General features: G+C 43.0%; 1 protein-coding gene across 1 annotated transcript; it reads left to right on the top strand.

Moving 5' to 3' along the window:
* The first annotated feature begins 328 nt into the window (after positions 1-328).
* trpc1 (transient receptor potential cation channel, subfamily C, member 1) lies at positions 329-12,829 on the top strand. Its single transcript, XM_070927925.1, has 13 exons — positions 329-494; positions 1,309-1,463; positions 1,590-1,691; positions 1,809-2,011; positions 2,868-2,999; positions 3,222-3,417; positions 4,204-4,540; positions 6,497-6,636; positions 7,206-7,355; positions 11,254-11,438; positions 11,689-11,890; positions 12,244-12,438; positions 12,602-12,829. Exons 1-13 carry the CDS (start codon positions 329-331, stop codon positions 12,827-12,829), a joined length of 2,391 nt encoding a protein of 796 aa, XP_070784026.1.
* The last annotated feature ends 108 nt before the right edge of the window (positions 12,830-12,937 follow it).

Below are 12,937 nucleotides of genomic sequence, written 5' to 3'. Positions count from 1 at the left end.
AAGATGGTGCATGTAAACACACCGAGGGAGAAGACCGTGTCGTTTTGTCGGACTGCAGTCGCCACTGACATCTCTGAGCCCGAAGTCTGAAGTCATTTACAGCGAAAAAAGACAAAAGGAGGTCATTTTTTTTAGCCAGCAGCAGCGCGCAAACGGACGTAGCAGAGATGCGACGGCAATAACAACACTTGATGAAATTGGTTTAGTCTCATGACGACGCGTTAAGCCTCTGCTGCGCTGCGACACACACAAAGACACAAAAAGGATTCATCTAATGTCACCCCATATGACGGGCTTTCTTGTGTAATGGTCGCCGGTGTCTAGTGGGATGCACATCAGTGTTTGGCCGTACTCGCTCTCCGTCGTAATGTCAGCTCTGTACCAGGGCACGGACGCCTCCTCTCCGGATAAATTTCTGGCCTTGAAAGACGTGAGAGAGGTGAAAGAGGAAACTACGCTGGACGAGAAGCTCTTCTTGCTCGCATGCGAGAAAGGTTTGTTGTTACGTGTGTCTTGTTACTTCCAGAGTAAGCCCACATCTCATATTCATTGTTTTTACTCTCAAGATGATGTGTTTAAGGTCACAGAAAAGATCATGTGAATGTTCAGGTGACTGCTGCAGGATTATAATATTGATCAGTTAAGATATTACTGAAGTGTTATGTCTGATATCAGCTGTACTGTAGATAAAATACACCATGACTAACAGCTTGATAGATTTCCAGCAGGGTCATTGCAGCAAGCAAACTGTGCAGTCATACCACATTTTTTCCAGTGAATACCTCTCACAGCTGCCTACATGTTGGCTAGTGTGGAAATTTGCCCACAGGGGTAAGATATATTTAGTTGAACGTCTGCTCCTCTGAAAGTTTCTCTCCCTGTTCTGCTGACTTTTTCTGCAGCACCTAACAAGGAAAGTTAGTGCAAACAAACCGAAGAGAAACTAGTTCAAGCGTAAAATACCAGTCTCATCAGATGGGAGGAGAATTGTTTCATTGATAAGTTAAGAACATTGCACAGGCAGAGGTTGTTTTAGGTGTGCAGGCCAGCAACTGCCACTGTGACCATATAAAGTCTCTCTAAACATGGCTCAGCAACAGAAATTGTCCTTTGAGGGAGATGTTATTGTTATACACGATGGAGGTTGAGAGGACTGCTGGAGCTGAGCCTGCCCTGTGAGAGTGTTTGCCTCATGTCTGAAGCAGTGCATGTCTGTTTGGTGCCATCCACAGATAATACTTCACCTCTTTCATAGATGTGACTTTGCAAGAGCTCCCTAAAGTGGATGCCATTTTACGTGCTTCTCAGGTGACTACTACATGGTGAAGAAACTGCTCGAGGAAAACCGACATGGCGAGCTCAACATCAACTGCGTAGACGTGCTGGGCCGCGACGCCGTCACCATCACCATCGAGAACGAGAACCTAGACATCCTCCAGCTCCTTCTAGAACATGGCTGCCAGGTAGTAAACACACACACACACACACACTTTCAGGACGAAACAACGAATGCAGTTGCTGTGTGTTTTGCTTTGGCATGTAATCTGCTATCTGATAGCTTCAAAAATGATGTGTTTGTTTCTGTGTAGGCAACAGATGCATTGTTGGTGGCCATAGACTCTGAGGTGGTGGGAGCTGTGGACATCCTCCTCAACCACAGGCCGAGGCGATCCTCCAAGCCCTCCATTGCTGTTAGTCTCCTCTCATTACTTTCAGGCTGATATAATTTTTTTTTTTTTTTTGTTATAATCTCTGCACAGTATTTTAAGCTTTTATCCATATATTATATTTTTTCCTTGTTTTTCCAGAAACTGATGCAGCGGATTCAGAACCCAGAGTATTCCACCACCATGGACGTGGCTCCAGTCATCCTGGCAGCCCACAGGAACAACTACGAGATCCTGACTATGCTGCTGAAACAGGACATCTCGCTCCCCCGGCCCCACGCTGTTGGCTGCGAGTGCACGCTCTGCAACGCTAAAAACAAGAAGGATAGCTTACGACACTCCAGGTACATGGCCACCTCAGTGATCTAGAACACAGGAAATGTAATAGTATAAACAATGTTGGCTGCATTAAGCTCCCATTGATCTAAACCAGAAGACTAGTGTTGCACTGAATTACTGAAACATGGTCAACATCATGATTGTCTTCTGGATGATGCCTGTTTTATTTTATGTGTTGATTGTTTTGGCCCTGCTCTGGTATGTAAGAGCTATGAATCAAATGGTCTGTCAAGTGAAGTGTTCAGGAAAGGTTCCTGTGAAACATTGCGGCACCTTGTTTTGATGATAGCATCAGCTTGAAAATGTCACCTTAAGCATCTGGAAAGAAGTGATTTAGTATCATATGCATAGACTTTCTGTGGATGCTTTTATCCAGTTTTTTGCCATCACCATGAGTCTGCTTATCTAGCTGTAGATAGCCAGTATTATATAAATTTTTTCATATAAGTAGTGGTTTTACACTGATATATAAACTCACAACAAACTATAATTTAAGGGGAAGCTGCAAAAAACAGCAGCATTTCCTCTGGGAAGTAGTGATTCTTGGTTTCTGATACCATCTTAGATTTGCAGATGAGATTTTGCTGATCTCCACTGCTGGGCATTTTTGTTCTCTCTGCAGGGCAGTGTAGCTTCCCACACAGTAAGCTAAATGATTCAGTCTGCAGTTTGGCTGGCAAACAACATAAGAGGTCATATCAGGTACAAATGAAACAGCTACTGTAGAAGGCTGAATGCTTGTTTCTAGATTTTTTTCTCATCTGTGCATCTCTTTTTTTTGTCCTGTTTCTTTCCTCACATTTTCATCCCCCTTTCTTTTTTACCACCACATCCTCATCCACCTTGGTCTTTCTGGATCAGGTTCCGCCTGGACATCTACCGCTGCCTGGCCAGCCCTTCTCTGATCATGCTGACCGAGGAAGATCCCATACTCAGGGCCTTTGAGCTGAGTACAGACCTCAAGGAGCTCAGCCTGGTTGAGGTGGAGTTCAGGTACGATTGCTGCCAAGTGCTGCGCGTCCATCTGTCACGTCACTGCACGTTTATCTACTTTCTTTGCACATAAAGACAGAGAAACTTGTCTCACACGCACAAACACATGTACATACACACACACACAGTTATATTGCAAACCCCTTTATAACCTCCTTTATAGTCTGGAACAGAGAAAAATTCGAATCTTTCATCTGATCGCATCTAATTTCCTCACTCCAGGAATGACTATGATGAGCTGGCGAAGCAGTGTAAGATGTTTGCCAAGGACCTGCTGGCTCAAGCTCGAAACTCTCGAGAGCTAGAAGTGATTCTCAACCACACATCCAGCGAGGATCACATTAACAAGAGAGGCTTACTGGAGGAGCGCATGAACCTCAGTCGACTCAAGCTTGCCATCAAGTACAACCAAAAAGAGGTTAGAGGGGCAAAGTCTGCAACTCTCACCTTCATGCTTGTTCTGTCGGCGTCAACAGCAAGCCTTGATAATTATACTTGTAAATACTTTAATTTGATGACTATCCACAGATTAGTGGAGAGAAAATAATAACACTGTCTAATCTGTCATTAATGACCTCTTATTTACTGTACCACATGTCCGACTTACCATCTGCTCCAGCACACCATGTGCTTGTCTTTGTGAAATATGAGTTTTGGCAGGTAAAGCACTTCCTCCAGGCAACAGCAGTCAAAAGACAAACCAAAGCTGGAAGTTTGAAGCTGTGGGGCAATTTACAGCAGGGATGGCTCAGTGTGAAAAGTTTGACTCATATATCACAGTGCAGCTAGTGGCGTACCATTGTTTCCTGCTGGAAGAATAACACTGAGAAGGTTCCTCCTGAGGCTGCGCACCAGAGAACTACTTCCTTTTAGTATTAGTTATGGTTTGTGGTTGGATTTTTATTGCAGAGAGAACATTGATTAGTTTATGGCCGAGTCACTTAGAAATTCAGCCTTCTGATGAGCTGGTAGACAGATTTTGTTACAGAGCCAAGTTAGCTCTTTCCCCTTGTTTCCTGTCTTTGTGCTAAGCTAAGCTAACCAGTTGCTGGTTGTAGCTTAATATTCATCAGAGACATGAGAGTGGCATCAATATTCTCATCTAACCTAAAGCTATTCCTTCAAGCTGAATTTCAACTGATTTGACTTAAAAATGAACTCAATTTGCTAATTCAACACTCATCCTCACGTCATTCTCTCACAGTTTGTGGCTCAGTCCAACTGTCAGCAGTTCCTCAACACCGTCTGGTTTGGAGAGACGGCCAGCTACCGGCGCAAACACACCTGTCTAAAGATGGCCACAGTACTGAGCGTGGCGATGCTTTGGCCGCTGCTTTCTGTCTGCTACCTTCTGGTGCCACGCTCCCGTGTGGGCCAGATCATTCACACGCCCTTCGTCAAGTTCATCATCCACAGCGCCTCCTACTTCACCTTCCTGCTGCTGCTCAATCTGTACTCTCTGGTCTACAATGAGGGCAAGAAAAACACCATGGGCCCCGCGCTGGAGATGATAGATTACCTGCTCATCCTCTGGATCATAGGTCAGCTTTTTTTTTTTATCCCACCTCAACTCAGCTTTCATGCAATAAATAACATAGTCATGTATGTATGTGTAGAGCATGTATGTTATAATGGTATATATTTCAATGCTTAGAGGGAAGACTAAGATCTATAATTGAATTCATCTCCTAATGGACACAATAGAATTTGAAAAAGAAAAAGAATTCAATCAAACGAACCAGAATTTAATAGAATAACATTGCGTAGTGGAGTGAAAATGAGAGATTCCTGTTATGGTCTGGCTAAAGTCCAGTATCCTGTATCCATAATTCTATCAGGCATAACTTGACAAACAGCTGTTTCTATACTAAACGACAGAAAGTCTGGCTTGACTGGATTAAATCTGTCAGCTCTGCTTCTAATTGAGCTCTTTAGAAAGGAGCCGCAGCTTCTTCTTTCTCCCCTGTGGCCCATCTGAGTAATGGTATCACTTGAACTCATGCCCACATACATGCAAACATATATTATACGCACAGACAAACCCATGTGCACGAGCCGTATCTGTTCAGATGAGTCTGGCGAGTGACAGTTAGAAATTGACTCTGCCTCTCTCTGGGGAAAGGGCCTCTCTACCTTCCTCTTCTGCCAAGAAACCATTAGCATGATCATTCAATCGCTTTAATGGCCCTTCCTCCTCAACAGAGATATTGGTCTCATGGTTGCAGCGTCCTACCCGTCTCCACCAGACGCAAAGCATCACAACCACAGCTCACTGGTCCAAGTTTCATCGCTTTCATCAATAAATCATCCCAATAACTGCACCTGACAGGTTGTAAAAGCATGTAGAAGCAATTGACTTCTATTATTCAATGTTATAAAGATGGTTGTGGGGTCATTTGCAATTTATTCGGTATATTGCAGGAGTGAGATCAGTTGTTGAGTCATTAGACAGAAGTGTAATGGGTTTTTCCATGGGCCGAGATAGCCCACTAGAGGGGGAAAGATTCCTTAACTACTGCAAAAGAGCGACATCAAAGATCAATTTTAATAACTTCAGCAGTTTTCTTCCTGAAGGCTGCCTCGTTGCAGAACAGTTTCACTGCGAGATACGGTGCAGGTTTCACACTCTGCAGCATCAACAAAACACAGGAAGTTAGTTAAATAACAAGAATGAGATTTCACAAATGACAAATGTTATTAAGATGTGAAAGGGAGCTAATAAAGTTGCTACATATGCCGCATGTCTACAGAGAGCACTCACAAGTCAAACAACAGCATTTCAGTCCTGTTGCTTTCCATTGTTCTGTCTTTCTCCCACGCTACCTCCCCCCTCCTCCCACCTCAGTCCTGTTCTCTCCATCCTTCTATTCCCCTGAGCCAGATGCCTCACATTAATGGGGAAATCAGATGCTGAGACTGTTGAGTGTGTCTGTGCACTGGGCTAAATGCATCTACTATTCAATCATTCCATATTAAAATATTAAAAAAAAAAAAAGAATAAAAACTAGCCAGACAACATGAATGGAATTCATTCAGAGACAGAAACCATTCATGTGTGTCACTTCTCTGCTTGCTCTCTGTTGAAACCATCGAAACCAATAAGAGATCAATCAGCTTTAATCTAATGAAACAATTTCTGAGTCAAGGCGTAGAGAATATGTCACTACGCCTTGACTTGCAGCTGGAGTCAAGCTCTCAGTCTTAATTTTATTATCCCTGCCGTACATTTAGAATTGATGAAATTCCACTCGGACACAAAAAGACACAGACGCCCATCTTTATTGAATTCCACACACCGCCCTAAATCCCACAGATGACACATTTTCAGCGCATTAATCTCCCGATTTCTGCGTCTTGTACATTCCTGTTTCCCCTGGGCTCCGTTCGTGAGACGACTTGTGGCTGAATCTGGAAGCGATTTTAAAATGTCGGGTATGACAGCAGTGGTGTGTGTATATGTGTGTGTGTGGTGATGTTGAATTCCTGCACTCCTGTAGGCATGGTGTGGTCGGATGTGAAGCGCCTGTGGTACGAGGGGCTGGAAGACTTTCTGGATGAGTCCAGGAACCAGCTGAGTTTCGTGATGAATTCCCTTTACCTAGCCACCTTTGCCCTCAAGATAGTTGCTCATAGCAAGGTACACACACATTGCACACACACTCTTTAGATTGATAGGACATAAATTCCTTTCTACTGTTGTCTTAAAAGGTTTAAATATTGCTTAACGCTAGGTTTAGAAAGTTAGTTGATTTCACTATGTATCCATTTTCTAGGAAAAACATCAATAGTTCATCATTCAGTACATTAACACACCCACACAGGTGCTGTGAAAATCTGTGCTGGGAATTATGTGAGGTTACCAAACTCAATGACGGAGACAGAGATGCCAATCAGGCACAGACTGTACACATCCATATGATCTTGAGAAAGAGGTCTAATCAGGCAGAATAAGTGAAATCATCCCATCAGCCTTATTCAGTATGTAGGACCATTAAATATGCGGAGGAAGCACATTACTGACAAAGCTAACTTCATTAAAACGCACCAAACATTGTATAGATTATTTGAACATAGTATTTCTAACATAGTTAAAGGTGTAGCTGATACGTTTGAAAATATTGGCTTTCTTGCCCAGAGTGAGATGTTTAGACGAGAAGATAGACATCATATATGCTGTGTTTCTGAACGTGTTTGCTTGTTCCTCAGTTCAAGAATGCGGACGACATAGAGAGGAAGAACTGGGATGCCTTCCACCCCATCTTGGTGGCCGAGGGCCTGTTTGCCTTTGCCAACGTTCTAAGTTACCTGCGACTCTTCTTCATGTACACCACCAGCTCCATACTGGGGCCGCTACAGGTAGGAAATCAGTGGGGACACACGCTCTAAGTTAGAGTTAGAAGTTTGATTCCCAGACATGCAGCAGGAAAATTTAAAGGTAGATCCAGATCATCTATCCAGCCAGGCTTTGTAAAATCTTTTAAAAATAAAATTAAAAAAAAGACCAAATACTTATGTAATGATTATAAAACTGCTTCCCTTTCCATCATTCTCTCTAACCCCACCACACACCACCCACTCTCTTCCTCTCTCAGTGGAGTGTGAACACTCAAGGACAAGCCCACACTAAACATCACACCAGCTGTGCTCAGCAGTATCATAACCATCATCATAAGCATTAAGTATAAGCACAGTGGCAGTAGACAGATGTGTTGTGCTGTAATGAAATGCTCATAATAAACTGAACACAACATCATAAAGCTTTGTCATCCTTTCTATCATCTATGTGAATGAGAGCTCTTCAGTTTACACTGAATTGATTTCTCATGCTAACTTCAGTTTAGGCTGCGTATTTACAGCTGTAAAGCTGGAGGAGCGGACTCTATACGCCCACAACACATTTTCATTGGATCCTAGATTGATTTCTACCACAATCTGGCACGTAAAGTCTGATCCTTTTGCCATCTTAACAGCAATTTTGGCTGCATTTATTAAGTAATGAAAAGGGAAAAGTGCAGTCATTTTAACTGAACTTTCTGGATCATCTATGTTGAGGTCCTCTGTAGGCTGAGAAAACAGGTTTTAAAATATTTTCAAAGCTAAGTAGATAAGTAGATTCAATTTGAAAAATGCATGAGCATCTGCCTGATGACGTTTTTTCTGCAGAGAATTTGAAGTGTTTGGTAAACTTTTCTGAATGCTGGAAAGTCTGCAATGTATGTTCAGAATCTCTTCACTCTCTCAAAAGGTTATGGAAATATTTAGCAATACAGTTGTACTGAGCCACTTTATGCCTCTGACACAACTCAAAATAAATTGAATTTGTAAACATTTAGTCTAACAAAAATGGGCATATCTGTGGTTTAGTCGTCCCTCAGACTGCCTAACAAAGGGACGCCCCTTTGTTAGCTTAAAGTATTTGTTTACAACCACACTGAAGCACAATAGTGCATAGATATGTGTATGTTTTTCATATCTTATTTGTTCCCTTTCTCATTCGTAACCCAACACTGAACTATTGCCAGCTTGTTTGATGCTGTCTTACATAACTGCAAGGCATCCTCTGTGCCATTTCTTAAACATGGCTGTTACCAACTCATGGAGGTTGTGTTTGTTTGTTCTTTTTCCTGACGGAAGAGCGATATTCACCATCTACCTGTGTAAATGCTGAACATCTGTTGAAAGCCTAAGGCTGCATAGTTTTCATCTCTGTATACTGAGCAATTTCAGGTGGATCAGTCAAAAGCTTAATGGATAGGCTTATTTTACAACTTGGTCAAAACATATTCTGTTATGTCATTGTTTTTCCACCTTCCCGGACAAGCCAAAAATCTGGTTTGCATATTTTCTACTCAGGCTCTTCAACAATCTCAGTGCAATAGATGTCCCTTTTAATCGCATCGTGATGTTGTGTATCGTCCAGCCAGCTGGCAGAGAGAGATTATAAAGCCAGCCAACGCCTGACTTTGACTGCTGGCAGAGTTTCACTTTTCCCCCCATGTGAGCCTTTATTACGCAAAGCAGTGTTCAGGTATGCGGCCTTCCTGTCATTAAGCAGAGGTGCTGTTTGCGGTTGACTTATAAAACACTGAGGGTCCCCTATAGTCCCCTATAATCTCCTCCATCTTTCTGCCTCCCTCTCTCTTCTTTCCTCTCTTTCACTCACTCACTCTGTGACATCACTGTCTGGCTTGGCAGGATGGAAAAATTATTAGCTTTGGAAATAGATGTGGCTGTGCGTCCACGGCGGTACTCACACTCACATGGCAGACACACCTCCCTACTAATGCACACGCCCCCACACATTTCCACACTCTTGTGAAATGTGAGCGGCTGCACTCAGACAAGCTCCCGCTCACACACAGACAGTGAGGCAGTGCTATGTGGACTGCGGTAATGCAGGTTTCTTAGATTCCGTCCTCCCTGAAGAGGCCAGCTCACATTAGTGCCGGGTAGTGCCCCCTGCTGAGGTTGGAAAGAGTGACTGAAAGTGTGAGTGTGTGTCTGTGTGCATGTACTGTCACCAGTGTGCATACAATGAGCTCACTCATGGCCCAGGCTTAACCTCTCCAACGATATTAATGTCCCATAACTGATGGCACACCACAGGGCATGTATGAGCGTGTTTGAGAGAAAAAGACACAAGTTGTGTCCCAGTACAATACTACATACAAATTCTGAGTATGTATTGTAGTGCGTTCACTCTGCAAAAGTGTGAAATACTTAGAGATTTGTCAATTTGCATGTTAAATTTGCTTGATTTCTAAATGTGGTGTTGGTGGATGCTATTGCCCCACAATACATTGCACAAAGGGACTCACAGCTGGGAAACATTTAAAACTAATTGGAAACAGTGTTGAGACAGTTCCAGGAACATCTTGGTAAACAAAAAACATAAAAATTATATCTTTGTACAAACAATTTGCCTTCTGTTTACGAAATTTAATTGGAAGTCATTTATTTATACATTTAAGTTCTTTACTGAGAAATTTAAAATGTATTAAAGTAATAAAAAATAAACAGTTAAATAGCCATGCTGGAAGTACAGTGTTCCTTGACATCCATTGGTGCACACTTTGTATCATTTCTTGTTAGAGTAGGGCTAAGGCTGAAGTACATCATTTCATATATACAAATAGCCAAAACAGTACTGCATACGATGCTGGCATATAAATATGTCGTATTTAGTAGAAAGTGTTTGTTTGCGTGTACACAGACGCATTTGAGGTGCCTTAAATGCATTAGACCCCCCCCCTCCAGTCAAGGTTAAGAGCTCCTGACCTGCTGCATTCCTGCTCTGTTTGTACAGTAACTAAGTTAGGCTACCTGTCAGGCTGAGCAAGCAGGGAACACACACAGCTCCTAAATCAGACGTGTACAAAGTGGCAGAGGAATACACCGGGGGGATTTAGACATGACAAGAGAATGAATCACCCTAATAGACTAGCCCTTCTCCTCAAACAAGCTGCCTGGGTTTCAGTGCAAACACCCCAGTCGCCATTCACCTTGAGGTGCAGGCAGAGTGGTCATCCCTCATACAGGACACCGTGTGTGTGTGTTTGTGTTTTGCAAGGGCAAGCGTGTTCTGACCTTGTTTGAGCATCTTTAGGTCCCAGTAAACAGATGAGCCACTCAGGTCTATAAATAGTCGGTTTCCAATGGTCTGAGAAGACTTTCTGTGTCTTCGAACCCTCGTTTTGGCTTCTTCCATGTTTGTGGGTGAGAGCACTACAGCCGCCGGAATATGTTGCTTTTTCCACTTGCTCAGAGGATCACCGCCAAACAAGAACATGGGGGGAAAAAGTTTTAAAGATTTAGTCACAAACAGGTGCTTTTAACTTTTCCTGCTACAAGTCAAAAATGTCTGCTGGAAAAAAGGTCCAAGTAAACAAAAGCTATTTAATAAGAGTTACAAGAAAATCTAGTTCATCAAATCTACTTACATCAACCCTGCAGACCACAACACCCAGACTTCCAAGTGCATGACTCAAAGCTGAATTTGAGAATCTTAATATCGTAGCGCTCTACCTTTACCGCATTAACTTCTCAGTTGGTAAGAAATTACTCAAATTCTGTAAGGATCAGACAAACGTCGTGTCTGGTGTCAGATCTGACCCCAGCTAGCCCCCTTGACGGTTAATGAGGATTGCTGGCAGGCAACTGACTATGAAAAATAGAAAAACAAATTACTCACATCTACTTGATTAGATCAGATCAAGCAGCACAGGATTAACAGAGAAATATTTATCCCCCCCAGATCTCCATGGGTCAGATGCTGCAGGAGTTTGGAAAGTTTTTGGGCCTCTTCCTGCTAGTGTTATTCTCCTTCACCATCGGGCTCACCCAGCTTTATGGAAAGGACCAGAAAGACCCAGACAAGAATCCACCCAAGGACTGCGAGGGCATATTCTGCCCACAACAGAGCAATGATGCATTCCACACGTATGGACCAACCTTAATCTTTCATTTTAGACAGTGATGACGACGATGATGGATGTTCAGGATGCTTGTTGAGAGATTTTAGACATTATATATGGGGCTGTCTAAGTACAGCTGAAGTTTCTCTGACCCGTGATTTAACTGTAAAATTAGATGTCATTAGAATATAATTCTTTGGGTTATATTGTGGAGTGAATCTGACAGACATTTCACCCAAATACCCATTTATCTACCAGCTTCTTCCGTTTCACAGGTTTATGGGGACCTGCTATGCCTTATTCTGGTACATCTTCTCCTTGGCACATGTTGCGCTCTTCGTCACCCGCATCGCCTACACAGAGGAGCTGCGCTCTTTTGTGGGTGCCATGATCATAGGCACCTACAACATCGTGGTGGTTATTGTGCTGACCAAGCTGCTGGTGGCCATGCTCCATAAAAGTTTCAGACAAATTGCTGTAAGTATAAACAACTTTTGGCACAGAATGGCTTTGTTTCTTAGTGCCGTTAAGGGTAATTTGAGTTCAACTTGGAGCCAAAAGTTGCAACTGTTTTCAATTACTGTTAAGATATAGATTTTTTTTGATTTCTCTAATTCACCCTGAAATGTTACACAGATGTTAAACTGCTTTTGATTTTGGAACGCTGCTACACATTTTCTCCTTCCTTTGATCAACCGTTTCATTTTGCTTATGCTAAGAAAAACAACTCATTGTTCATAAAAAATCTGTGCCCTCAAAGATTTCCACAAAAACAGCGTGTGAAAGTTAATGTGTTCTCAGTGTTCTTGTTGGCTTTTGGGCTTCTGTAGAATCACGAGGACAAGGAGTGGAAGTTTGCTCGCGCCAAACTGTGGCTCAGCTACTTTGACGACAAGTGCACCCTGCCGCCGCCGTTCAATATCCTCCCCTCCCCTAAGACTGTCTGCTACCTGGTGACCAGCATGAGAAAGTGGATCTGTTCGCACACCTCGAAGGGCAAGGTGAAGAGACAGAACAGCCTCAAGGTGAGAAAGCTACTTTCATAACTGCCAGAACCTTAAATTGTTGTAGGAAGTGCATCTATATGATTTGATTTTGATTATATTACTTCCCCTGATTGTAAACAAATGGTGCTTTGTGCAATATCTTGTCATCGATCTGAGTTCCTTCACTGTGGTTTCCATCCAGGAGTGGAAGAACCTGAAGCAGAAGCGTGATGAGAACTACCAGAAGATCATGTGTTGTCTGGTTCACCGCTACTTGACCTCCACGCGGCAGAAGATGCAGAGCACCGATCAGGCCACCGTGGAAAATCTGAATGACCTGCGCCAAGACCTGTCCAAGTTTCGCAACGAGATGAGGGACCTGCTGGGCTTCCGGACCTCCAAATATGCCATGTTCTATCCAAGGAGTTAAAAAAAGACTAGATATCTCTATCCTTCCCCCTCTCCTCTTGACAAAACCTCTGCTTCTCGTTTATCTGGGATGCCAGGTGACCCGAGCATGTGCAAAAACTCTCTTTTG

Source organism: Enoplosus armatus, chromosome 21 (assembly GCF_043641665.1).
Source record: "Enoplosus armatus isolate fEnoArm2 chromosome 21, fEnoArm2.hap1, whole genome shotgun sequence".
In the NCBI taxonomy this organism is placed as follows: domain Eukaryota; kingdom Metazoa; phylum Chordata; class Actinopteri; order Centrarchiformes; family Enoplosidae; genus Enoplosus; species Enoplosus armatus.
Note: the sequence above shows the minus strand (reverse complement) of the source record. Positions and strands in the feature narration are given on the sequence as shown.

What these genes read in the sequence shown, in the direction of transcription:
- trpc1 (XM_070927925.1), top strand. Translation starts at nt 329, where the DNA reads ATGCACATCAGTGTTTGGCCGTACTCGCTCTCCGTCGTAATGTCAGCT. An exon ending in CTTGCTCGCATGCGAGAAAG is followed by an intron (nt 495 to 1,308) that starts GTTTGTTGTTAC and finishes CGTGCTTCTCAG; the next exon opens with GTGACTACTACATGGTGAAG. An exon ending in TTCTAGAACATGGCTGCCAG is followed by an intron (nt 1,464 to 1,589) that starts GTAGTAAACACA and finishes GTTTCTGTGTAG; the next exon opens with GCAACAGATGCATTGTTGGT.